A 26,733-nucleotide genomic window follows, 5' to 3' on the forward strand; every position below is an offset into this window, starting at 1 on the left:
GCCGTTTCCTGCCCCCGGGGGCGGGGATTCCCTCCCCGGGGCCGGGGGACGGCGGCCCCGTGCCGGTGACCCGAGCGGGGATCCCCTCGGCCGCCGGGCGGGGATCCCGGAACTGGCCCCGGAGTGCGCGTGTGGCCGAGGCGGGGAGGGGCGACGCGGGGAGTTTCCGCTGCCCGGCGGCCGGGCGGCAGCGGCGGCTGGAAGCGGTCCCCACCGCCGGCCGAGGACTCCAGCCTTCTCGGCCCCGGCCCGCTCTCCCCACGCGCGCCAACGGCGGGTCGCGCCGCCCGGGAACCCCGCGCAGTCACCGTCGGGCTGGGCGGGGGGGTGGGCAGAGAAACGCGGGCCCGCGGCCAGCCGTCACTTTCAAGTCGCCCCGCCAGAAGCCCAAAGCGAGCAAAAGAAGAGACAAAAGGACGCTGGGGAGGGAGTCCCCACACTCCCTCGCACCCCCCGCGCCCGGCCCGACCCTTACTCGTAGTGGCGGAAGATCTCGTTGGTGACTTTACAGTAGAAAACTTCCTCGTCCGGCCGCAGGTCCGCGGGCGGCTTCTGTCTCACAAACGGCTTTCGGTGTAGCAGCGGCATCTCCTGTCCGCCGGCGGGCTCGCCCGGACCCTCTGCCGCCCGCGTCGGCCCCGCTTCCCTATCAAAATTGGAGGGAAAGGAAAGCCGGTAAGGTGGGGAGCGCTCGGCGGCGGCGTGGGCCGGTCCGCGCGCCGGGGGGGAGCTCGACTGCCTTTTGTGTGACTGACGCGCCGCGGCTGCCACCGGGGCCGAGGTCGCTCCGGCAGCTCCTGGGGTACTGAGCGAGCCGAGCCGCCGCCTCTGCCCTCCCAGCGCGCCCCACCTCCGCACGCCCGGCGGCCGGCTCACAATGGGGCCGCACGCCCCGCCGCGGGCGGGCGGTGCGGGGACGGCGGCGGCCCCCTCCCCCAGCGCCGGCTCCCGGCCCGCCGCCGGGCTCGCAACGTGCTTGGCGCGCAGCCGGCCGGCCCGACGCCGCGAGGAGCTCGCTGCGGGCGGACCCCGGCGCCGCTCCGCTTTGTTCCCCCGCTCGCTTACACTTCCCTGCCGGCGCCGGCCGGCTTGCGAGCGACCACACGGAGCCCCTCACCTGCGAGCACGCCGACTGCCACCTCTCCACCTTTTCAACTACAAGGGCAGCGAGGGGAGGCTCTGTCCTCCCGGGGGGTCGCCTCTCGCCGGCCGCGTCGCGCCGCCGGCCGCCGCTTGTCTCGCTGCCACGGCCTGGCTCCGCGCGGGGGATCGCGTCCCACCGCCACTTCCCCGCCTCTCGGAGCTCCTGGGAAGTTTCTGATCTACTTTCGGCTCAGAAGGAGGAAGAGCTTTTGGGAGGAGCTTTTCACTTCTCGCTTCTACCTTTTTATTGGCTGCTCGATGACTTTTACAGCCTGTCACTGATACAGGAAGAGACGGCGGAGAGCCTGGGAGAGCTACATTATTAATTAATGGAGCAACCCCTTGTGTAGAATCAGAAGCATCCTCCATGTTTGAGATTATCAGCCAAGAGATCTAGGGAAGGCGCTGGGATTTCATAAACACATGGCTAACAAAGTAAAGCCTTCATCTTCAAGTCTGGCACCGTCGCTTGGTTTCACGGTGGGCAAAGGATTCCAGTTAAGATTTAACTTTTATTTTAAGATGGGAAGAGAAATGAGAAATAAAAAATATAAAGTATTTTGATATGTTCTTCAATATTAGAATTTTCATGTCTAAAAAAATATTTTGCTTGTGTAAGCATCCTTCTTGGAAAGAAAATACCTTTTCTTGACAGCAGTTCTCTTTAATATTTAAAGAGGGCAATTCAGTCAAAGATCAGAGGAAAAGACCAAAAAGGTATATGTTACAAAATGTCATCATGCCTATGGGACCACCATATATTTAAAACTAAAAAACACACCTTTAGAAAGTAGTATTTGTAATGCGCCGCTGAAAATATTTTGCAAAGTATCAACATTTAATTCAATCATACAGAATTTTAAAGATTATGGATTTGCTAGTGAAATTTACCCGAAAGCAACTTTCCCATATTCAAAATTTCCACTTGTGAAACTAATTTTAATGCACATAATACTTGTGACTCTTGAATTAAAAAGAATTTTTGAAACTACAAATAACTCCAAATGTTTGCCAGTTTTGTTTTAAATCATCTTTTTTGCTACAGCCCTTGACATTTGCTTATTTGCGGATTAACATGTAAGAATGAGTCTAAAAGATAGTAAGTTTGAAGAACAGTCGTTCAACAAAGGACCTAACTAAGTACCAGCAATGTGAAATGATCATAGTTATAGAAACAATGTAGGATCATTTTTATATCTTCAAATTAAGTACATGAGTACATTGGAGCAGAAAATGTAAGGAATCTATTCAAATGGCAAGAGTTATAATTTTTTAACTTCTTTCAAGATACTTTTATGGCAGCTAGCAAAATAAAATTTTGTGAAAGACACAATATGCTTGGAGTGTTTTAAAAATCATTAATAAAATTAATGCACCTTACTGTACAAATATAGAAGTCACAGAGGCTTGGAAGTGTTCTCAGTACTAAATATATATATTCTTTAGTCTGGATAAAGTCTTCAAAAAATTTTGCACTCAAACATTTTAACTGGCCTCCAACAAGTACTTGAGTGACAATTTATTATTCCCTACCTAGAAAGTATTTAATTTTCCAGGTGAAAAATTTAGAGCCCACAACGGCTCTCAACGGGGGAACGAGGAGGACGGATAAACTTACAACTGTTAATGAAGCATCATTCTCACAATTCAAAATCCCAACTTAACTGTTAAGCTAAAAACAGGAAATTTTCTCTGTATAATATTTATATTTCTTAGAGCTCACGAAGTTTTTTAAGTTTTTATGTAAATTCAAATTAACACAGTGTAATTTTAGTTTCAGGTGTACAATATAATGATTCAACACTTGCACATGTCACCTGGTTGGTGTCTATTTGATAAGGTGTTAAAATTTTCTTAAAATCACAATAAAAAATGTCAATTTTATTTTTATTAAATACAAAATTTTAAACAATTGGATTCTTTTTAGTACTAACTTAAAAGTTAAATTTTATTCTACTTTATCAAAATACTATTTCCCTATTACCATACTCAGATTTCAATACTATCATCCTATATAACTCAGTTCTCTGAATTACATACATAGGATTTATTTTAATGATTTGTGATGTTTAATAAATGTTATACAGCTGTTCATTGTTAATTCACAATAATGTAAGTTTAGTAAGTTATAATTAACATATTAGTTTAGTGGGGGTCTTTTGTTTTCTTAAGTAGGCTTCACATCCAGCACAGAGCCCAGTTTGGGGCTTGAACTCATGACCCTGAGATCAAGACCCTGAGATCAAAACCTGAGCTGAGACCAAGAGTCTGACACTCAACCAACTGAGCCACCCAGGTGCCCCCCCATGTTTAGTTTTGATGTATTTATCATACTTGATCAAATTGATAGCCTATCTAAATTACCTCAAAATTATACCTTTTAAATTTATCCTACACATTTACTACTGAAAGCTTACCTAATGTACTTATTTCATATTTTGATATCTATATTAATTACTAGTTTATTAATTACTACTTTATTTATTAATTACTACTTCTAGGCTTTTGAGAATGAAAAGCTTATTGCTATATTCGGGAAGTAGTTAAGAATAATGTCATGAAATAAGATTTTGTGTAAAAAAATGGAAAATATTGTAAAGGAGACTATGAAAATTAAAGTACACGTTAAAAAAGATAGAAAAAAAGAAAACAATGAAATTAAAATCATTTAATTTTTTAGCAATTTAAGTAAATATTTATCAGGCTTTTCTTATGTGCTAAGACACTAGCTTATAGTATACACTATAAATGTAACCTGGCCTTAAAAAAATGTACAATCTTGTAGGGAAGAGATGATGTAAAGACAACGAAAACAAGAATGGTGTGAGTCCTAATGATCATGAGTAATACAATGCAAAAAGAGAAGTAGAAAACATTAGAAGAAAATATAGTAGGAGGACCCATGATCTGTTCCAAATGAAGTTATCCACGGGGCATGATTTGAAAGACAACAGAAAGCTCTGCTCCAACGTTTCCTCCTGGGTCTCAAGATGCAATCCCCTACCCTCCATTAGTTACCCCTCTGGGTGAAGACACAAATTGCCTCCACTTACATGTAAAATGTAAATATGCTAGTTAGGTAGGATGTAATGTTATATTAGTCTAATGTCTTCAAGACATAGTTTAATATTTGAGAAACATACTTCCTTATGTATGTAAAAACAACAAATCTATGAAATATGTATTTTTAAAAAGGTTGAGCTTTTCCTGTCTTTTCCTGTCTTCTATTGACTGATCAAGAAAGGCTTTATTTAGGTGGTTTGATGACAGTAATTACTAATTGCTGAAAGAAACCTTTGGGAACCCTTATTTCTCTCATTTTGCAGCTGAGGAAACTTAAATTCAGGAACTGAAATCTTGGCCTCTTGACTCCTCGTCCAGTCTCTTTAGACCACATTGCTCTTTACCTTGGATTCAATAATATCCAATTTTCTTGTATACCCATCTCACACTGTATCTATAAATAAGCTAAAATACCATTTCAAATCTTTCCCAAACTGCTAAAATTGCATAAGGGAATAAGATATATTACTCATGATCAGAAATAATAATTTATTTTTGAGAATTTTCCAGGAATTTATTTTTGAGAATGAGGATAACGAGAATCCTAAATTTGAAGAGCTGATGAGTCCTATCTTCATGCTTCAGTTAACCCATCTAACAAATATAAACACTTTATATCCCTTACCTCTAAGGAGCAGTTAATAAAAGTATTTGAAGTATAGCTGCCCCGAGCTCTTCTGAGAAAGATGTCCTAGGTAAATATGCAAGGAATATCTTCAACTTCATAATTCCTTTCCTCAATATCTATATTTGACATCAGTCTCAACCCTCCTATGTTCTCTTTTCAATGTCTTCCTAACTAATTCATGGCATCTGACTTATAAACAATTTCTATATATTGTTCTTTAGAAACAACATGTTTTCCTTAATATCTGAAGCCACTGGCCCAGTGTTACATTAATGGTTCTAAACCTTAGCTGCCCATTGAAATCACCAGAGGAGTTTTTGAAGAATACTGATACCTGAGCCATACCCCAGACCAGTTAAAACAATATCTAGGGGTAGGGACCCAGGCACCTGGAACTGAAAAATCTACTCAGGTGATTATAATGTACTGCCAAGGTTAAGAACTATGCTTAGAGGAGACTGGATTCTTGACACTAAAGTGGTAATGTTGGCAAATTTGGGATGCATTTTTTTATTCAACCCCTTGTGATTAAAGCTGTGAAATTATGGGATGGTAGTAGCAGTTGAAAGAATAGTCTATGGCCATCATCATTATCACAATAGTTTACATTTAATGAATGATTCCAGCTTGTGAAGCATTGTGCTAACTAAGGGCTTTAAATGAATCATCTCCCAATTCTCACAACAAACTAAGTATTATTTATTATTTCCATTTTACAGACAAAGCTGTTGAAGCTAACAGAGGTTAATTAAGCAGCATACCCAAGATCATACAGCCCAGAAACAGAAAAACCCAAATTATCAACTCCAAAATCCACGCTCCTTACTACTATTCTATATTTCATGGGATTGATTTGGTAATCTAACTTAGATATAAATTGAAACAGGGAACTTGATCTTATGCACTAAACAATTTAGAACTTACAATGATTAAGAACATATATTAATAATAAAAGTACTAAAGGACTCCATGAAGAACTTTTAAAATTATCTCAGAGGGGGAAAAGCCTAAGTAAAACACAAAGCCCATCTATAAAAATAATTCTATAAACTAAAAGTTAAAATTTTTTGCATGACAAAAGCTACTACAAAGTTGTAAGACAATTTTCAAACTGGGAAAAAAATACTTACAACTCACTGACAAAGGCATTTATCTAATATGTAAATTATATACTAAATATATAATATATAAATATATAAATTCTTTAAAAAAAATTTTTTTTTTAATGTTTTATTTCTGAGGCAAAGAGAGACAGCGCCTGAGTAGGGGAGGGGCAGAGAGAGAGGGAGACACAGAATCAGAAGCAGGCTCCAGGCTCCAAGCTGTCAGCACCAAGCCTGATGTGGGGCTCGAACTCACAAACCGTGAGATCATGACCTGAGCCGAAGTCGGTCGCTCAACCGACTGAGCCACCCAGGTGCCCCTATAAATTCTTAATAATAACAAATCACAACCCAAGAGAAACAGAAAAGGAAATACAAATGGCTTTAAAAGACAAAAAGAAGCTCAACCTCACTCATAATAAGAGAAATGCAAATTAAAACTACATTTTTAAGGGTAACATTTTTCATCCTTAGGATTTGCACAGATCACCATCATTTGTTGATAAGTCTACGGGGAAATAGGCACAACTTCTATGAAGGGCAAATTGACACTATTTATTCAAAATTACAAATACACATAGACGTTCCATCCTCTAGGAAGATATCCACAAATATATTTGAGTAGAAGACTATTTGTCTTTGTTAGGAATAGACTAATATTAAAATTAAATATTTTAAAATTAATGGAAATGTCCATAACTAAATAAATGATATGTCCATACAATGGAATAGTATACAAACATAAGAAAGAATGAGGAAGTTGAAAAAAAAAGACAAGATGCCTAAAAATATGGGGCACCTGGGTGGCTCAGTCGGTTAAGTGTTTGACTTCAGCTCTGGCGGCCCATGAGTTTGAGCCCCACATGGGGCTCTGTGCTGACACCTCAGAGCCTGGAGCCTGCTTCGGATTCTGTGTCTCCCTCTCTCTCTGCCCCTCCCCTGCTCATGCTCTCTCTCTCTCTCTGTCTCTCAAATATAAATAAACGTTAAAAAAATTTTTTTAAAGATGCCTAAAAATATGTTTGGGAGTTAAATACATATATGCATTTGCTTGATACCTAAAATGCATCTGGAAGGATATACAGAAAAATAACACACTAGTTACCTCTGGGAAAAGATTTGTTAGTGGACAGGGATAAAAGAGAGACTTACTGCAGAAGAAAGATGAATCAAAATTTGTGAGATATACAAATTAGATGTAAAGAGGCCAGTCGGGATAGATAACTGATATAATAAAGTGTTTCCCTCACAGATGGAAATAAGTTTAGAACTGCAAATAATAAGTAAAAATGTCTGTGTTAAATATTTTACAGGGCCTAGGACAGTGCCTTTCCCACGATAGGAGTTCAGCACATTTTTGTTAGATGGATATATAAAGTACAAATTTAATTTGATTACAGTGAAAGAAATAGAGCCAGATGGATGGCTGCTTTCATCTTAACCTGGAGATATAATTTATTTATCTATTTATTCTTTAATTTTTTTAAATGTTTATTTTTGAGAGAGAGAGAGAGAGAGAACACGAGCAGGGGAGGGGCAGAGAGAGAGACGGAGACACAGAATCTGAAGTAGGCTCCAGGCTCTAAGCTGTCAGCACAGAGCCCTACACGGGGCTTGAATTCAGGGACCGCGAGCTCAAGACCTGAGCTGAAGTCGGAAGCTTAACCAACTGAGCCACCCAGGTGCCCCAAACCTGAAGATTGAATTTAGATTATACATTACCAAATAGTCTTTCTAGATTGCTTATGTTAATAATTAGTTATATACCAATTTACAGACCAAATTATACTATGTTCAGTCAAATAGTTTGTTAAAAAGACATATAAGGAACAAGTAGAAGATTTTAAAATATGAAATATAGGGTTCTTTTTATTTTTATCAACTGCAAAACTAATTTTTAAGTTTTAGTTTATCTGTAGTAAAATAGCTATCAGATAAAAGTTGCACTAATATTTGCCATCTGATTTATGGACTAATTTCTGTTAATACTGGAGTAGAAACTACTGGAATATATTTTGTTCCTCTTTTACTTTCCTTTTAGTGCTCAAGCTGTAACCTTCTATCAGATATCATTTTAAAAATGATTTTACAGGGTGCCTGGGTGGCTTAGTCGGTTGGGCATCCGACTTCGGCTCAGGTCATGATGTCGCAGTTTGTGGGTTCAAGCCCCACGTTGGGCTCTGTGCTGACAACACAGAGCTTGGAGCCTGCTTCAGATTCTGTGTCTCCTGTATCTCAGCCCCTCCCATGCTCACGCTCTGTGTCTCTCTGTCTCTCAATTAAAAAAAAAAAAAAAGTTAAAAAAAACATTATTTCACAATTAAAAACATATTTTTTAATATTTTAAAGAGTATATACAACAATGCCTGGAACACACCAAGTACTCAAAACCTAAATAGTAAAGTATTATGATCTTTCATTTTTCTCATATTATTTCCTATATTTAAATAATTAATATTTATAATATTATACTTATAATGTTTATAATTAGGACCATATCTTTTTTAAAATTTAGGACCATATATTTTTCTAACCAACTACTTGTGGTTGAAGCATGATATCAGCATTGTAAATACTGCAAATTTGACACCAATAATGCCATGTATCCATGGACTACCTGGCAATTATGGATGAAGAGAGAGAATTAAGACAGTTAAAATTCAGGGATGCCTGGGTGGCTCAGTTGGTGAAGTGTCTGACTCTTGATTTTGGCTCAGGTCATGATCTGACGGTCATAAGATTGAGCCCATTTCGGGCTCCATGCTGGGCATGGGGCCTGCTTAGGATTCTCTCTCTCCCTCTCTCTCTGCTGCTCCCCCACTCATAATCTCTCCCTCTCAAAATAAATAAAATAAAATAAAGTCTTTAAGACAGTTAAAATTCAGAATCCCACTTTTCAGTCCGAAAATATTCTTAATCCTCAGCTGATTTCAATGGCAATAGTGAATGATACCTTTGAACTTTAATGAATGATTTAGCATGTTCAAGCTGGGGTTATTAGCAACTCCTTACATTTTCCGAAATGATTCATCCATTCTACCCCTTCAAGTTGCAAAAATTCATATAGTCATTTCATAATGCATCATCACCTTAACCATATACAACCATAACATACATACAGTCAGAATTAGCATGTGTATAGCAAGAGGATGATTATAAATGTACAAAGACTTTTTTCTCATTAGATTGGATCTCCTCAGACCTCCTTGGAGATCTTGCTCAGTCAGTCGTCTTCCCTCTATCTAATACCAAGCTCTCCTTCACCACTGAAATCTCTAATCTGAGGCTATAATGTAGTGCAAGTCTCTTTCCTTGGGGGGAAAATTTTAAGTTCATCTCTCTTTATCTTCAGCATTGTTTCTCTTCTTAACCAACATTTTAAAAAGGAAACCTATGCTCCTTATCTCTATTTCTTTATTTCTCAACCCTCCATAGTGTCCCTATAGTCCCCTAAAACTGCTCTTAATTCTGACACCCTAATTACCAAATCTGATGGACTCTTGTCGAGAGTCCACCTTATCAGTCTGTTACTTGACATCCTCTTCTATCTTGGCCTCTGTGAAACACTCTACCCTAGCTCTCTTCCAACTCCTCTAACTTTCCTGAGTCTCCTTGGCATCACCTATTCCTCTTCAACCTATCTCCTAAACCCTGATGTATCTCATCTTTCTTGCATCCATTCTCTTCTCTCATCACTCTTGAGCGAAGCCTTCTCTAAATCAGCATCTCTTCCAGACTATATAAACTGCCCTTTTCTCATTAGAACATAATGTCCTCTAGGGTCTTCTTGTTTCCTTAGGGACTCTACCATAGCTCCTTGAAGGGTTCTGAGATGAGAATGACTCAGAAAATTGACCTTTTATAAAGATTAATCTGGGTGTGGTATGTAAGACTGACTGGATTGAGTAGTGCCTAGAGGGAGGGAAACCAGTTGAAAAGGCACAGAAGTACCACTATGGAATGACAACAGCCTGAATTATTACCTTGGCAAAGGAAAGGAAGAAAAGCCAGGAGAAATATTTTGGTGGAAGTATTTAAGGACAATACTTGATGACACATTAAGGAAGGGAGAGGAAATGTCGGAGATGACTCAAATGTCAGACCTGGGAGACTAGACAGGTATTAACATTATTAACAGAAATGGGGTAATCAGTAGAAAAATAGTCTTGAGAGGAAGATAAATCTTTTATTTTTTATTTTATTTTATTTTTTAACGTTTATCCATCTTTGAGAGACAGAGAGAGACAGAGCATGAGCGGGGAAGGGGCAAAGAGAGGGAGACACAGAATCCGAAGCAGGCTCCAGGCTCTGAGCTGTCAGTAGAGCCTGACGCAGGGCTCAAACTCACGAACTGCGGGATCATGACCTGAGCTGAAGTCGGACACTTAACAGACTGAGCCACCCAGGCGCCCCCCCTCTTTAAAAAAAAAAATTTTTTTTTTAAGGAAAATAAATCATTTAATTGTAGGCATGGAACATTAAAGCAGAGATGCCCTATAGGGGGAAGGCTGGGCTCTGAAATCAAAAGAGAAATCAAGATTGAGGCTATAAGTCAAGGAACTGTTTCCAGAAATAGGATAATAAAAACTACTAAGTTGATGGATACAGTAGTCCCCCTTATCTGCAGTTTTGCTTTCTGGGGTTCAGTTACCCACAGTCAACCATGGCCCAGGAGCAGATGATTCTCCTTCTGATAAATCATCAGTTGCCTAAGTCATAACACATAGGTCGTTCACCTCACCTCACCTCATCTCATCAAGTAGGCATTTCAACTTTTCACATCATCACAAGAAGGGTGAGTACAGTATAATAAGATATTTTGAGGGAGAGAGACCACATACACATAATTTTTATTGTAATTGTTCTATTTTATTATTACTTATTGCTGTTAATCTCTTACTGTGCCTAATTTATAAGTTAAACTTTATCACAGGTATGCATGTATAGGAAAAAACATAGTATATATAGGGTTCAGTATTATCCACATTTTCAGGCATCCACTGGGGGCCTTGGAACATATCCCCCATGAATAAGGGGGGGGATTGCTGTATTACTGTATAATATTTGTACACAAATATTAATATGTAAATAATATTTGCTAACTAAATAAATCTCTTGATGTTATCTCCTCTATTCCAGTACCCAGCCGAAGTACCAGGATGCCCAAGACACTCACCAGAGCTCTGAAATATCCCACCATGAGTAAACCCCAGCATTTGCCTTTTTTGTTGCTTCTTCCTGTCATTGCAAGATATTACAGAACATGGTCTTTGATCTTAGGAGCCTTCACAAACACACTAAATTCCTTTTAAGTCATCTCATGTTGACATTCTATTGAACACTCTACAATAGTCTTTGTAAACCTCTTGTCACTTTTCTCAAGCTGCCAACCTATCTTTCCTTCTTAGCCTTACCTTGCTCTTGGCACTTACCTTGCCTCCTAACTTAAATACAGCAGTCCCCCCCCTTATTCACGGGGGATATGTTCCAAGGCCCCCAGTGGATGCCATTCCATATGACTTCTGTTCTCAACCCAAATTTTCTTTTCTTTTTCTTTATGTTTATTTATTTATTTATTTTTGATAGAGAGAGATTGAGTGAGCAAGCATGAGCAGGGGGAGGAGCAGAAAGCCAGGGAGAGAGAATCCCAAGCAGGCTCCACACTGTCAGCACAGAGCCCAAGGCAGGGCTTGAACTCATGAAGAGTAAGATCATGACCTGAGCTGAAACCAAGAGTCAGACACTTAACTGACTGAGCCATCCAGGCACTCTTCAACTCAAACTTTCTTCTATTTTCACCCCACCCTTCTTTCTTTTCCCATTGTCTTCTCCTTTCCAAGGCTATCTCTGTGTCTTTGATCACATTTCTTTCAACTTCTAGGACCTTATTCCATGACTTCTTTCTCAAGATCTCCCCACTTCACTGGCTCCTTTCTTTAAAAAAAAAAAAAAATTTTTTTTTTATGTTTATTTATTTTTGAGAGACAGAGTGTGAGCGGGGTAGGGGTAGAGAGAGAGAGAAACACAGAATCTGAAGCAGGCTCCAGACTCTGAGCTGTCAGCACAGGGCCCCAAGCGGGGTTCCAACTCATGAACCATGAGATCATGACCTGAAGTTGGACGCTTAACCAACTGAGCCATCCAGGAGCCCTTCACTTGCTCTTTTTTTCTGGCCTACTAACTTATTCAAGTCCACCTTATCTTTAGAAAAATTTTTTCTTTCACTTTGATTTCCTCAGAGCTACCACCTTATTACTTTTTTTTTTTTTTTTTTTTTTTTTGGTGCTACTAAGTAAACTTTACAACTACATGTAGTCTTGATAGTGGTTTGAATTCTTGCTAGAGCTATTTGTATTAGTATGTCCTATATGTTTACCTCAGAGTCTCCAAAATGTAAGTTTCTGTAGGGCAAAAAGCATATAGTAAATTAATCATAAAATGTTTTCAGCTATAACTAATCAAGAAATGGTTGTGAGATTTGGGATGCTGACTTCTGAGAAACAATAAATAATGTAATACTACTTTACCATTATCTGTTTCCAAGGAGTTAAAATTGTAAATGCACTTAGCGTGGTTTTGGTAATGGTTATCTCTTAGTCACAAGTCAGGATTTTTCTGATGTCTATAACAATAGCAATTATACCATTTAAGGCCAAAGTAGGAGTCTTGGGGGGCAATCCCTATGGCAACAAATGTAGATGTTCACATGAGAAGCAGGCAGTCAAGTTTTAAACTTAGAAGGCACCATGAAAACACTACTTTTTTCCATTATTAATTTAGATATAATCAATCTTCAGAAAAGTTATTTACTTTATGCTTTAGAATTTTCTATCAGGAAAGTTGACACTGCCTTCCCTTCTATACTCTATATATACACGTACATTTCTCCTTCTATCCTAAAAAGCTACCTTTTAGCCCTGTTCTACTATAGCTGCCTTCCTAACTGATGAAGTTAGAGAACATGCCAGAATGTAATGCTATGCATTTGAATCTAAGAGCTGAAGAACAAAATATTTTAAAACTTAAAATTTTAAAGAATTTTTTAAAAAATTTATTTATTTTGAGAGAGACAACGCACAAGGGGGGAGAGAGAGAGGGAGAGAGAGAATCCCAAACAGGCTCCACACCGTCAGTGCAGAGACCGACATGGGGCTAGATATTGCAAACTGTGAGATCAGACCTGAGCAGAAATCAAGAGTCTACTGCTTAACTGACTGAGCCATCCACGTGCCCAAAACTTAAATTAATTTTTATTACCAACTTTTAGAAAAAGTTATTTTTATAATTTTGCAAAAATATGTCTTTTATGTTATCCTGACAAAATTAAGTCCCCACAGCTAGAAAATATTTAAAAAAAAATTAAAGATTGTGATTTGCATTAATGCAAGTTTATTCCTTACAGTTAAGTATAAAAATTCAATTAAAACATCATTCAGAGAGCAACTGCTTGGTATAAAGCACTTTGCCAAGCATTGAGCTTAATATTTAAGTATAATATAATAAAGTCATAACAGCTCAGAGTAAAGCTTTGTGTTACATACATGTCTAGAAACACATTCTATACTGTTACTCTCATTTTATAAATAGTAAGGCTGAGGTTTAGCAGAGTAAAGAAATTGTTCAAGTTCCCACAGAATGCAAGTGGAAGAGCTGGGGCTTAAATTGAGATTGATTAGATGTCAAAGTCTATTCATCCAACAAATATTTCTTAGTGCTTTCTATATGTCAGTCACTGTTCTAGAGGCATGGGATACATTAGGGACGAAAACAGAAGATCCCTACACTCTTGGTGTTTATACTCATTAGCTGACAACTTCTCTGTCTTCTCTGTTCCCACAGACCTACACACACACACACACTCTCTCTCTCTCTCTCTCACTTTCTCTCTCTCTCTGTTACTTTTGCAAGATTAATCCTTCTACCTAGGTTGTTGATTTTATCAACTTTATCATAAGTCTCCTTTGAAGCCTGGCTTAATCAATTATTGCTTCTTCCACTGGATCCATTCAACTACATTAAATATACACAGGTCTTATCTTGAAAAATGCCTCTACTTGTCTTACTTCCATTCTTTTTTTCTTGTTCCACACCATACCCTAAATTCTACAACCCTCATTCTCTCTAACCCTCTGCTACCTGGTTTTCCTTCCACAGATTGTTTGCAGTCCTCATGCCTCTCTGGATTTGTCTACATTTGATGAGGCTGATCACTCCTAGAAACTCCCTCCTTGGTTTCTGAGAAGTCCTATTATGCTGGCTTTAAATGAATGGTGTTTCTACATCCATAAAAGTATCTTTCAGAAGGAAGAAGACCTTCTCCTGTGAATAATGTCATCACAGTGATACATTGGATAAGTCATAAAATTGGCTAATTTTTTTCTGGAAATCATCTAGAGGAATTTTGTCTCTTTGTGTTTTTAAGATCTTTCTAACATAAACAAGACAATACATATTCATATTCATTGCATCATGTATTTCACCGGAAAGCAGAGATAACTACAACTGACATAAAAGACACAATTTCTATCACTCAGAAGATAATTCAAAACTACTTCTGACTCAGAAGCATACATAAGAATTTTAAAATCCTGGATTTGGAGTAATTTAAAGTTAGCACAAAAAATCCCACATAAATCAACTGTATTACAGTTCCATAGTAACAGTGGTTATTATCGTGCCTCTAAATTATTAAGAAAAGATAAAATTATGCTCAATATACTATTCAGGAGTTTGGAATGTGTATACTGTATATATGTGTACACACACACATTTTATTTTTTTTTTATTTTTATTTTTTAAAGAGTATTTGCTTTTTATTTTATTTTTTTTCAACGTTTTTTATTTATTTTTGGGACAGAGAGAGACAGAGCATGAACGGGGGAGGGGCAGAGAGAGAGGGAGACACAGAATCGGAAACAGGCTCCAGGCTCCAGGCTCCGAGCCATCAGCCCAGAGCCTGACGCGGGGCTCGAACTCACGGACCGCGAGACCGTGACCTGGCCGAAGTCGGACGCTTAACCGACTGCGCCACCCAGGCGCCCCTACACACACACATTTTAAACCTTTCCATTGTGAAATACACTGAACAGTACACAAAATAAATATATAGCCTAAAAATTTGCAAAAAACACCACCTAGGTAAAGAAAGAGAACACAGTCTATACCCTCATGTTTATTAGATTCATCTATGTTGCTACACATAGCTGTAGTTTATTCATTTTTGTTACAATGTGGTATTTTATCCTATGCATTAATAATTTATCCACTTTTTCTCTTGATTAACAATGGATTATTTGCAGTTTTTGCCTATGAATACCCTTGTACATGCCTCTTGGGACATGTGAATATATACATAGTAATAGAATTGTTGGGTCATAGAATATACACATTTTTAGCTTTAACAGATAGTTAAATGGTCTTCCAAATTGGCACTCCAATCCACAACATTAGGTAAGTTCCAGTAACTGTCCATCCTCACTAATACTTGGTATTGCCTTTCTTTTTAGCCATTCTGGTGGCTATGTAGTAATACCTCACTGTAGTTTAAATTTGCATTTTCCTGATTGCTTAATGAGGTTAGTTATCTTTTTATATGCTTATTGGCCATTTTGATTTTTTCTTAGAGGATCTGTCCTCTTTACATTTTAAAGGATTTTGATATTAAGTGGTTAAAATAAACAGAATGATCTTTGTTAGGTGGAAGAGGGACAAAGAACAGCTATTAAAGCTCTTTAATTTTGCTCCTGGGCTCTCTGAGCAAGACAAAAAAAGACCAAAAGCTGCTGTACAGCCACAGAGAGTCATTGTTTCTATGGAGTGAGCTTGATGCCAGCAGATAGAGGGAGAATATTATTTTCTCAGTAGGCTTTGGAGAAATTTATGTTTCAAAATATAATGGAAAAGTTTTGTGGCGTCTAACAGGACAGGGAGGGTAGAACCAGAGGGACCCTGCTCTATCTCATTTCTTCCTAGGCCTCAGGATCAAGAAGGCTTGAGCTCAAAGAATGGACTTCCATCAGTTTCTAGTGGTTTTTGGTAGCAGCAGAGAGTCTCATAACCAGAAAAAAATATTTTTGAGAGACATTGTAAGACTCCCCGTAGTCTAAAAGTGAAGCTGCAGTGGGGGCTGAAACGGGACGGGCAGCTAACCACTGGGTGATCATATATGGGAAATTCACAAATATAGAAGAGTTTCATTTCCCCTCCATGTCAGATTATTGAAGCTTTTTGTAAATTCTGCTCTGTCACATGAGAAGAACTGCAAGACATCTCTACAATAGTTAGGGATAATTAATCACGCTAGAGGAACAACAGGCTGTTGCAGAAAGCAAATGCCTTTGAAGCCTGGGCTTTTAAATTTCCATTTGGCCCATAAAGCCTTGAAAAACAAAGTTTCCTCATCTATAAAGAGTGGAGATAGATTCCAGTCTCATAACTTTAAGGCATACATAATCCATAATATCCAACCCATTCTAGAAAATAGAATGCTATGGAGAGCCTTATTTTACTCATTTTACAAAGTTAGCATAACCCTGAGAACAAAATCTGAGATAACTTGTACACAAAAAAAGAAAAATATAGACCAGTATCATTTATGAAAACTGATGCAAAAAAATCCTAAATGAAATATCAGCAATCAAATCCAGTAGTATATTAACAGAATAACACACCCTAACCAAGAAGGGCTTATTCTAAGAATGTATAGATGGTTAAACATGAAGAGATCAATAAAGAAGTTTCACCACAAAAATGCATCAGAAGAGTAAAAATCCAAGATCACTATGAGAGAGAACAAAAGAGAACTTGATAAAATTCGATGTCTGTTCCTGGTTTGCAAAAAACAAAAGTATAAATAAAGCCACAATAAAACATAAGCAGCAAATTTCAAACTTAATGTTAAAACTTCAGTTACATTTTCAACAAAATCAGGAACAATAAAAAATCCCCACTATTGTTGCTATTATTTATATCTGTTCAGGAAGATAACTAAGAAATAAGACAAGACGAACAAGATATAGATATTTTTAAATAAGAGAAACTGATCATTATGTGAGGATGATCTAGTTGTCTGGAAAACCAAGAGTCAACTAAAAAAACAAGCAAACAATTACCACTAATAAGAGAGCTTCAGAAAGATGTTTGTTTACAAGGTAACTTTTTCCATATAGTAGCAGTAACCGTTTGGAAAATGTAAGAAAGATCCCATTCAAAAAGAGTCCAGACTGAGGCCTTTGACTTGATACTTCTTCTGCTTGAAATATTTCCCCTGATCCTTGTGTGTCTGTCACTCTCTCATCATTCCTGTTTCATCTCAATGTCCTGTCCTTTATAAAGACTTCTCCTCATTCTAGGCCCTAACACTCTTAATCATTTCCAGAGGCAGAGACTGCTGCTCTGTGTGTTTGCAAGTGTTTATTTTTTCTCCTGGGTACACAAAATACATTTCCCAGCCTTCCTTGCAGCTAGTTGGGATCATGTGACTGAATTCTGACCAGTGTAATATGGGAGAAAGCTCCACTTCTGGAACACAGAGGAAAAAACCTTGCAACCACTTCTCTGCTCCCTGTTCTCTTTTCCCACCAACAAAATGAAAATACTCCAAAGACCTAGAGATGGTGGAGCTACAAGAAAGGAAGTAAGAATTAAGGAGTTTCCGTCCTTGAGTCACAGTTTAGAAGAGAATTGCTCAAGGAAGTCACCTTATCAGGAACACCCACATTGGCCTATTACATGAGCAGGAAGTAAGTTTATTTCTTTCAAGTAAGAAGTTTTTGGGTTTTTTATTACAACATTAGACAACCAGACTCACACATTTACTATGTGTCAAATATTATGGCATTTTACAGGCATTAAGTAAGTTAGCTCTCACAAGTCCATTTCCATTTCAGTTTGCTTGCCTAAGGTCACATAGCAACTTGAGTGGTGAAGCCCCCGTTTGTTTTTGGAGCCTTAGCTCTTTACCACTAGGGTATACTGATTCACCAGAGCAAGAACATTCCTGAAAAAGAAGAGGGATGAAGACAACCTTCCTTACCTTACCAGAAGGAAAACATATTATAAATATCTAAAAATAAAAAAGAATAAACAGGACAGGTGGACACACAGATCAATACAACAGAACCACAGATAATCCCAACAACATACCCAAATGATTTTTGACAAAGGTGCAAAAGCAAGTCAATGAAGGAAGGAGAGCTTTTTCAATAGATGGTGCTGGGATAATTGGACAGCTACAGGCAAAATGGAAAACCTCAACCTAAAACACATTATATTATATAAAAATTAACTCAAAATGGATCATGTTTAAATTTAAAACATAAAAAATATAAAACTTTTAGAAAAAGATAAGGGGCACCTAGGTGGCTCAGTCAGTTAAGTGTCTGATTCTTGATTTTGGCTCAGCTCATGGTCTCACAGAGCCTGCTTGGGATTCTCTCTCTCCCTCTTTCTCTGCCCCTCCACCCCCTTTCACAAAAGAAAGAAAAAGAAGAAAATTTTCAGATCCTCTGCCCATTGTTTAATCGGATTTTTTTTTGTTAGTTATATGAGTTCTTTAAATATTTTGCTTAAAAAAATTTTTCTTTTTTACTTTTTTTAAGGTAGGCTCCAGGCCTAGTGTAGAGCCCAATGTGAGGCTTGAACTCATGATCCTGAGATGAAGACCTAAGCTGACATCAAGAGTAGGATACTTGGGGCATGTGGGTGGCTCAGTCGGTTAAGGGTTCAACTCTTGATTTTGATCATGATCTTAAGCCCTGCATCGGGCCCTGTGTTGACTGCAGAGCCTGCTTGAGATTCTCTCTTCCTCTCTTTCTGCCCCTCCCTGCTCTCGCTCTCTCTCAAAATAAATAAATAAACTTTTTAAAAAAATTTAAAGAGTTGGACATTGAACTGACTGAGCCACCCAGGTGCACCTAAATATTTTGGATATTTACCTATCAGATGTATGATTGGCAAATATTTTCTCTCATTCAGTAGGTTGCCTTTTCATTTTGTTGATGATTTTCTTTGCTTTGCAGAGCTTTTTAATTATATATATAGTGTGTGTATATATAACTGTGTGTGTGCACACGTGCGTGTGTGTGTATTATAAGAAGAACTCTCAAAATTCAATAGTTAAGAAAACCCAGTTAGGAAAATGGGCAAATGACATGAACAGACATCTCACTGAAGAGGATAGATAGATGACAGATAAAACACATGAAGAGACGTTCAATATCGTTAGCCATCAGGGAAATGCAAATTAAAACCACAATGAGATATTGCACACACGTATCGGAATGGCTAAAATGATGAAAGATGGCAAAAACAAATGCTGGCAAAGAAGTGGAGAAATTGAATCACTCATACATTTCTGGTGGGAATGTAGAATGGTGCAGTCTGTCACTCTGGAAAATAGTTCGGCAGTTTCTTATAAAACTAAAAATGCATTTAGCAATTGCACTCCTGGGCATTTATTCTAGAGAAATGAAAACTTAAGTTTACACAAAAACCTATAACAGCTTTATTTGTAATAGGCCCAAACTGGAAACAGCCCAGATATCCTTCAACGGGTGAATGGCTAAACAAACTGTGGCACATTCACACCACTAAATATTACTCAGTAATAAAAAGGAACAAACCACTGGTATAACAACTTGGATGGATCTCAAGGGAATTATGTGGAGCAAAAAAAATCTCAAAGGGTTACATACTGTGTGATTCCATTTATATAACAATCTTGAAATAACAAAATTACAGAGATGGAGATTAGTTTATTGTTGCCAGGAGTTACAAATGGGGGTGACAGGGGTTAGTGTGAGCTTTGTGGTGATGGGACAGTTCTATATTTTGATTGTGGTTGTGATTACATTAATTACATATGACAAAATTTCATAGAACTTTATACACATGCACACGCACACACATGCACACACAAGTGCATATAAAATCTGAATAAGCTCTACGGATTGTACCGATGTCATTTTCCTGGTTTTGACACTGTACCCAGGTTATGAAGATGTTGCCATTGGAGGAGACTGGGTGAAGGGTACATGGGACGTCTCTGCACATTTTTTAAACAACTTCCTGTGAGCCTATTATTATTTCAAAACAAAAAGCTTGAAATGTTGCACAACCCACAGGTGGAAGCTTACAAAATGAAATTTTAGAGTCCATGGTATGCCAGGCCTTTACTTGGGCCTCCTTGGAAGCTTTTTACAGGGAAAAACACTCTTTTTTTTTTTTTTTTTTTTAGTTTTGAAGGAGAGACAGAGCATGAGTGGGGGAGGGGAAGAGAGACGGGGAGACACAGAATCTGAAGCAGGCTCCAGGCTCTGAGCTGTCAACACAGAGCCCAGGTGGGGCTCGAACTCGCCAGCCATGAGTTCATGACCTGAGCCGAAGTCAGACACTTAACCAACTGAGTCACCCAGGTACCCTACAACAGTACTTTTAACATGCACACACGCGCGCGTACACACACACACACACACACACACACACACACATGGATTCATTGTCCAATCCGGAATGCAAGTTTTCAATTCTAAATTGGCATACTATCATGAACTCCCTTTCTATCACAGACAGACCACTCCCACCATTTTCCCCTTTAGTGAATCAGTGAACCATTTTTTAATTTCTTGTTTGTTTGTCTTGCCCTGGAGGTAAATAAACTCAGTTCCCCTTTAAGAAAAGGGAAGGGGCAACAGACAGACAAATCAATGGAGCAAAAGAAAAAGTCCAGAAATAGCCCCAGTATAGGTAAGAATTCAGAATACAAAAAGGTAGGATTTTGAAGCACTGGGGGAAGATGGATTAATCAAAATGGTATTGAGTCAACTGGTAAAATATTTAGGAAAAAATTATGTCTATTCTAGGATAGACATGAAATAAATATTATATGAAAAAAAAAACACAAAAATACAAAGCCATATTATTCTGACTTGAACGTCTACTACTAAGAGAAAAAATTTTTAAGTATTATATAACCTTGGTGTGAAAAAAGACTGCCTAAGCATGATACAATAGGTAGAAATAAAATGGAAGAGACTGATACACTTAACTATATAAAAATAAATTTTTTTACCAAAAAATAAAAATAAAGAGCAAATGGAAAACTTACAGAAATATTTATGATAATTATGACAGGTAAAGGTTTAATATCTTTTATAGGTAAAGAGCCCTTAGAAAGAAAAGGAAAAAACCCAATAGAAAAATGGGCAAAGAACATAAAACCCCTTATAAAAGAAAAAATACAAATGACCAGGCATTAGGAGAAAGATGTTGTCTCATTAGACATTAGAGATATGGACACCAATTTTCATTTTTTAATCCTCAAGGAATAAATTTTGCCCACTTTTTTTTTTACTAAAATTATATTCCCCAGAAATTTTGAGTGCTGTTGGCAAAGATTTATATATAAGTGTCCATCAAAGTTCTATTTATATTAGTAAAAAGAAAACAGTTCAAATATTTAGCAAGAAGGGATTAGATAAATTATGGTAAATCCAAACAGACTACTGTACTGACATTAGACATGATGTTATAGAAGTGTGTTTTATTTCCATGGAAAGATATTTTTAATATATGATTCAAACAAAAAAAGAAGTTACAAAACAGCATGCATGATACGTCTTAAAGGTATATCAAAATTTTAACTGGCCAGCGTTTATTTCTGGATTGATGGGTTAATTGGTTCTTTTAATTTTTATTTTAAACATTTTCTTTGTTGTTTTGACTTTTCTGTAATAGGCATATATTGTTTCTATTATAAAAATAAAAAGTAAGTTTGGCTGGGTTCTGTTTGTCATTAACTACTGCAACTCAGTAATTTTTATGACAACCAGAAGACAATACATCAGTAAAACTTAAAAAAATTTTTTTTAAATGTTTATTTATTTTTGAAAGAGACAGAGAGGCACAGTGTGAGGGGGGTAGAGGGGCAGAAAGAGAGAGGGAGACACAGAATCTGAAGCAGGCTCCAGGCTCTGAGCTGTCAGCACAGAGCCTGACATGGGGCTTGTACCCACAAACCAGGAGATCATAACCTGAGGTGAAGTCGGATGCTTAACTGACTGTGGGTCACCCAGGCACCCCATCACTAAAACTTTATGTTAGGTCTGTGAAAAAGTGTTGTTTACAATACGCACAATGAAATAGGGTTTTTCTTGGCAATATTGTAACATATGAAGAATACAAAATGCAAGTATGGATCCCCCTCAAACACCACCATCCCAGTCCCTAAAGTTTGGTTGATTGCACCTGTCTCCACACTGCTCTTGTAGGAACTGCAAACACAACTGAACATCACATTCTTCCTGCTTTCCCAATTCTCTCTGTTGAAGATATTGGCAATTTCATACACAACAACACAAGGGGAAATAGATTCAGAAAAATCATTGCTCTAGTAAATCAATTTGATCATTATATCTATTGTCTAGCAAAGGTCAGATGACCCTAGGTATTGATAATTTCTCAGTCTTCTAATTGCTTATTTTAAATGAGATAAGTTGTTACCTTTCACAGAAAGTAGTAAGCACAGTGTCTACCCGCAACAGGCATTTGGTATTGTTCTCTCTTCCCTTTCAGCAGTATTCCTACTTATAACAAGAGTCTTTCTACACAGCAGCAAAATCAAAATCAAAGTGGTCAATGTTGTCATTCACTCTCCCACTGAGAGTCGGACTGATCATGCCTTATCCATATAACCTGACAGACCACTTTTCTACTTCTAGGATTTGATGTTCATTTAACTTGATTTTACCTTTTTTTAAATGCTGGGTGCACATTTAGTGTAATGTGATATGGGCCCAACTGTCTCTAGAAAAATGTCCCAGCGGATTCCCCTGAAAGTTACAGCCCCACTCACATATTTCACCTCTATTCCTATGTTGTTTCTGTTCTTCCCCAGAGCTCATGCAGGCCATCTGACCAAACTCACTAAAGAAAACTTCCTCTGAGGCCTGTATGCTACAGCAACAGCAACACTGGAGCAACACGCAGCTTTTCTAGGAAGGTCCTGCATCATATGGTGGCTCAATCCCACTCACTTTGAAAGTAGGGCTGTCTGGGACTTGCCATCTATGGAGTGTTTAGTCTCTGTCCCTTCTATGATTCAGCTTCCCAGTAAAAAGCATATTCTCTCTGTTGTAACAAAGTAGTAAGTTTTGTTTTAGCCTGAATATTGCTGCTCTGGGTTTTGAATGGCTTTGGGCTGAATATTGCTGCTCTGGATTTTGAATGGCTCTGGGCTTACAAATTACCTGTTCGAAGCATATAACTTTCTATGCAAGTTCTCAAAGGTAGCCTAAAATTTAATTATGCTGTAACTATGTTCTTCATAATAATGGGGTTACACAACTGGGTAGACCCCTGTACCTTCTGGAGCTCACCCCATTGCATGATTGGACCTTGGGAAATATATTCAAACGTTAAGATTCCTGAGAGGCAATCAACACAGAAGGCTTTCTGCAACTTGCACTTATCTGTTTCTTATATTATCTGTGTACAGTTTTAAAGTTTGAAGCAAAGTAGCAGCTCTAATAAAAAGCAAATTCTGAACTGTAGCATTTTATGTTTCTGTTTGTCTTTTCATGTTACAAACACATTCCAAGGCTGTTGCAACTAGTCCCTTCAAGAACAAAAGCTCGTTACTGTGTCTCAATAGTCTGAGAAAACAAATTGCAACAAGTAGTGCTAACATGTCCAAAATAAGCAGGACCTGGGAGAATGTGAGGGGTCCAAAAGTTCTTACATAACTGTAATTGGCCAGAATAAAAACTACTATTGCCCTAAAATTATATTTTGCACAAGTCAGATATAAATACGTAGGCCAAGCCATTGTTTTGCAAGATTAAGACTATTCATCTTAAAACATACTAGACTAAGCACATATCTTCTCAAGGAAGCATTTCCTGTACCCTGCACCCAAACACCCATAACACTGAACACTTCTTTCTTGGTTCCTTTATTCCCCTACATAGCTCTTATAACATATTGTACCCATTTGTTTATATGTTAATAATCCTGGGATGGAGGTGGGCAGGGACATTACCTTCCTCCCCTAAAACAATACATGGCACACTGCAGTCTCTTATTTAATATATCCTAAATGAATGAGTAAATGAATATGAATGAATGTGAGGAAGAATCTGGGTTGTATTTTTTCCAACTCCATTGTATAAACCTAAAGGATCTGAAATAGAGTTCTGCTGTTTTGAATCTTGAACAAGGTTGAAATAAAATCATGTTAAAAGTGGGATGGAAAAAAAAAATGGGATGGAAAGAACATAGCAGCCCCAGGAGGTTTAGTTCCTACCATTATTCACTAAACTTCTGGTGGGGGGTGAAGGGGATCCAGTTTTCTTAGTGGTGGGGTTAACATATCTATAAAATAAGAAGTTTCAACTAGATGCCTGCCACAGAGTAGGTTATTTACAGATTTTGCGAGGCCCTTCCTTATTCTATAGCACAGAAGTGTATCTTTGTCTTTAGAAAAATTGGTATTAGTAACACAGTGTTTAGAGTGATTGTTATTAATGTAAGATCTTTTGCTTTTCACATGCCATTGTCCTTATGCATCAGCAGGACAGTACTTTTGTAAACACTTCTGTTCTAACACCTGTCACTTTGTATCATGATTATTTGCATCCTTGATGGCTTCTCATTAGATAGCTAGCCCTTCAAGGACAGGTGCCAGCATTGACACTTCTTATGTATCATTGTATAACCACCTCTAGCACATGTCTGGTGCCCGGTGGGCCTCCAAAAATTTTTTTTTGAAAAATGAATTAATTGTTAATATTTTTAAATTTAGGAGTTTTCATGGCTATTTTAAATTCATTTGTATTTCTCTGTGGCCTATGTCATTATTATTCAAATTTTAAATTTCATTTTAAATATGTAAGAGAGCCATATTAACTAGGAACTGATTCATATGTCAAGTGGGCAGATCACAGAATTTAATAACCTATAAACTGTTTGTCAGAGGTGTTGTGAATTTTAATGTCTTTAAAATCTTTTACGATGCTGGGATGAAAGACATTCAAGAGTAATGCATCATCATCAATAGTGCAACCACAATCTAGACACACAAATTTAAAGGTACATCTAAAATGCCATTTCAAATTTTCTAAGAAGTCATGCAAATGTGCCATATCATGCTACAAACAAAATTAGAAATAGTTTAATTTTTATTAGTGTTTATTTTTAGTCCATTATTTCTAGCTAAAATGTTTCATCTTTGTTAATAGAACTTAGTCTTCAACTACATTTTAGGAGGATCTTTGTTTTGTTTTATTGTTGTGGTGGTTGTTCATATAATTAGCTTTCAAATTACTTTACCTCAAAAACATGACTAGGGGTGCCTGGGTGACTCAGTTGGTTAAGCATCTGACTTTGGCTCAGGTCATGATCTCACAGTTTGTGAGTTCGAGCCCCATGTCAGGCTCTGTGTTGACAGCTCAGAGCCTGGAGCCTGCTTTCGAGTCTGTGTCTCCCCCTCTCTCTGCCCCTCCCCTACTCATGCTCTGTCTCTCAAAAATAAATAAACGTTACAATTTTTTTTTAAATAAAAATAAAACATGACTATACTTCATGGTAAAATCACTTAATTTTTCTTAATTCCCATTACCTAATTCATAAAAATCCCTTAAAAAATTTTTTTAACGTTTATTTATTTTTGAGACAGAGAGAGACAGAGCATGAACGGAGGAGGGTCAGAGAGAGGGAGACACAGAATCTGAAACAGGCTCCAGGCTCTGAGCTGTCAGCACAGAGCCCGATGCGCGGCTCGAACTCACGGACCGCGAGATCACAACCTGAGCCGAAGTCGGACGCTTACCCAACTGAGCCACCCAGGTGCGCCAAAAATCCCTTTTTTAAAACAATCATTCAAATCAGTTTAATTTTCCGACTATCACCACAATTACCATACACATCCATGGTTTGTTGTTGTTGTTGTTTAGTAAGATCTACTCATGTCACTTTCAACTTTAAAACATTTCAATGTCTTCCCACGGTTCTTAAAGTCTTCAAAACCCTGGACATTCTGATTCCCCACCTATTCTTCAGGTTCCTGTCACAATACCTTCTTCTGGCCTTCTCCACCCACACTGCCCTTCTTTCAATCCCTGGTACTCTTGGATGTCTCCTGGTGCTGTTTTCTCTGCCAGAAATATTCTTTCCACTGTGTTTGGCTGGTTACTGGTACTCATACTTCAGAGATCATCTGTGTCGCCCTCTTGGAAGCCTAGTGTGACTTCTTTGAGTAAGTTGAATCCCTACTTGCTATAATCCCTCACAGCACTATGTGCATCTCTCTCATAGCCCTTACCACAAGTACAGCTTTACATTTATTTGTGTAATTATTTGATCATTTTGCTTCTTCCATGAGAGCACAGACTATTTTTGCTCACCATCAGATCACCATCTCCTAGAACAGTGCCTGGCATGTAGATGCTCAATAAATATTTGTTCATTCTATTTTATTAATGCTTTGTCTAGATTTACCATAGAAACGAAAATAATAAAGATTTAAAAGAGAATTTAGAAAGTAGGATCATATATAATGAAATCACTACTCAGAAATTATTTTTATTAGTTATTAAATCTGATAATGGAGAATTACATGAGATCAGAAGATACATGTTATAACAGTGTTCACCAACAATAACTTTTTACTAGTGTATATCAATGTCACTTTGTCTTTTGAGCTGTCACTATGAAATAATAATAAAAATAACAAAAGGCATTCATTGAACATTTCCCATGTGTAGGCACTGTGTTAAGTACTATACATGCATTATCTCATTC

At 38.0% G+C, this 26,733-nt stretch overlaps 1 protein-coding gene across 2 annotated transcripts in view; it reads right to left on the reverse strand.

The window, feature by feature from the left end:
* The window catches only part of BAZ1A (bromodomain adjacent to zinc finger domain 1A), a 134,407-nt gene that overhangs the window by 92,599 nt on the left and 15,075 nt on the right, over positions 1–26,733 (reverse strand). Inside the window, exon 2 of one of the 2 annotated variants that reach the window (XM_060619488.3) lies at positions 476–646. In XM_060619488.3, coding sequence (XP_060475471.1) covers positions 476–588 — 113 coding nt within the window. In that variant the 5' untranslated portion in view covers positions 589–646. Of the gene's footprint in view, positions 1–475; positions 647–26,733 lie in introns of those variants that run through there. The other variant, XM_060619487.3, reaches the window with a different exon arrangement.

Source organism: Panthera onca, chromosome B3 (genome assembly GCF_046562875.1).
Source record: "Panthera onca isolate mPanOnc1 chromosome B3, mPanOnc1 haplotype 2, whole genome shotgun sequence".
NCBI classification, from domain to species: Eukaryota; Metazoa; Chordata; class Mammalia; order Carnivora; family Felidae; genus Panthera; species Panthera onca.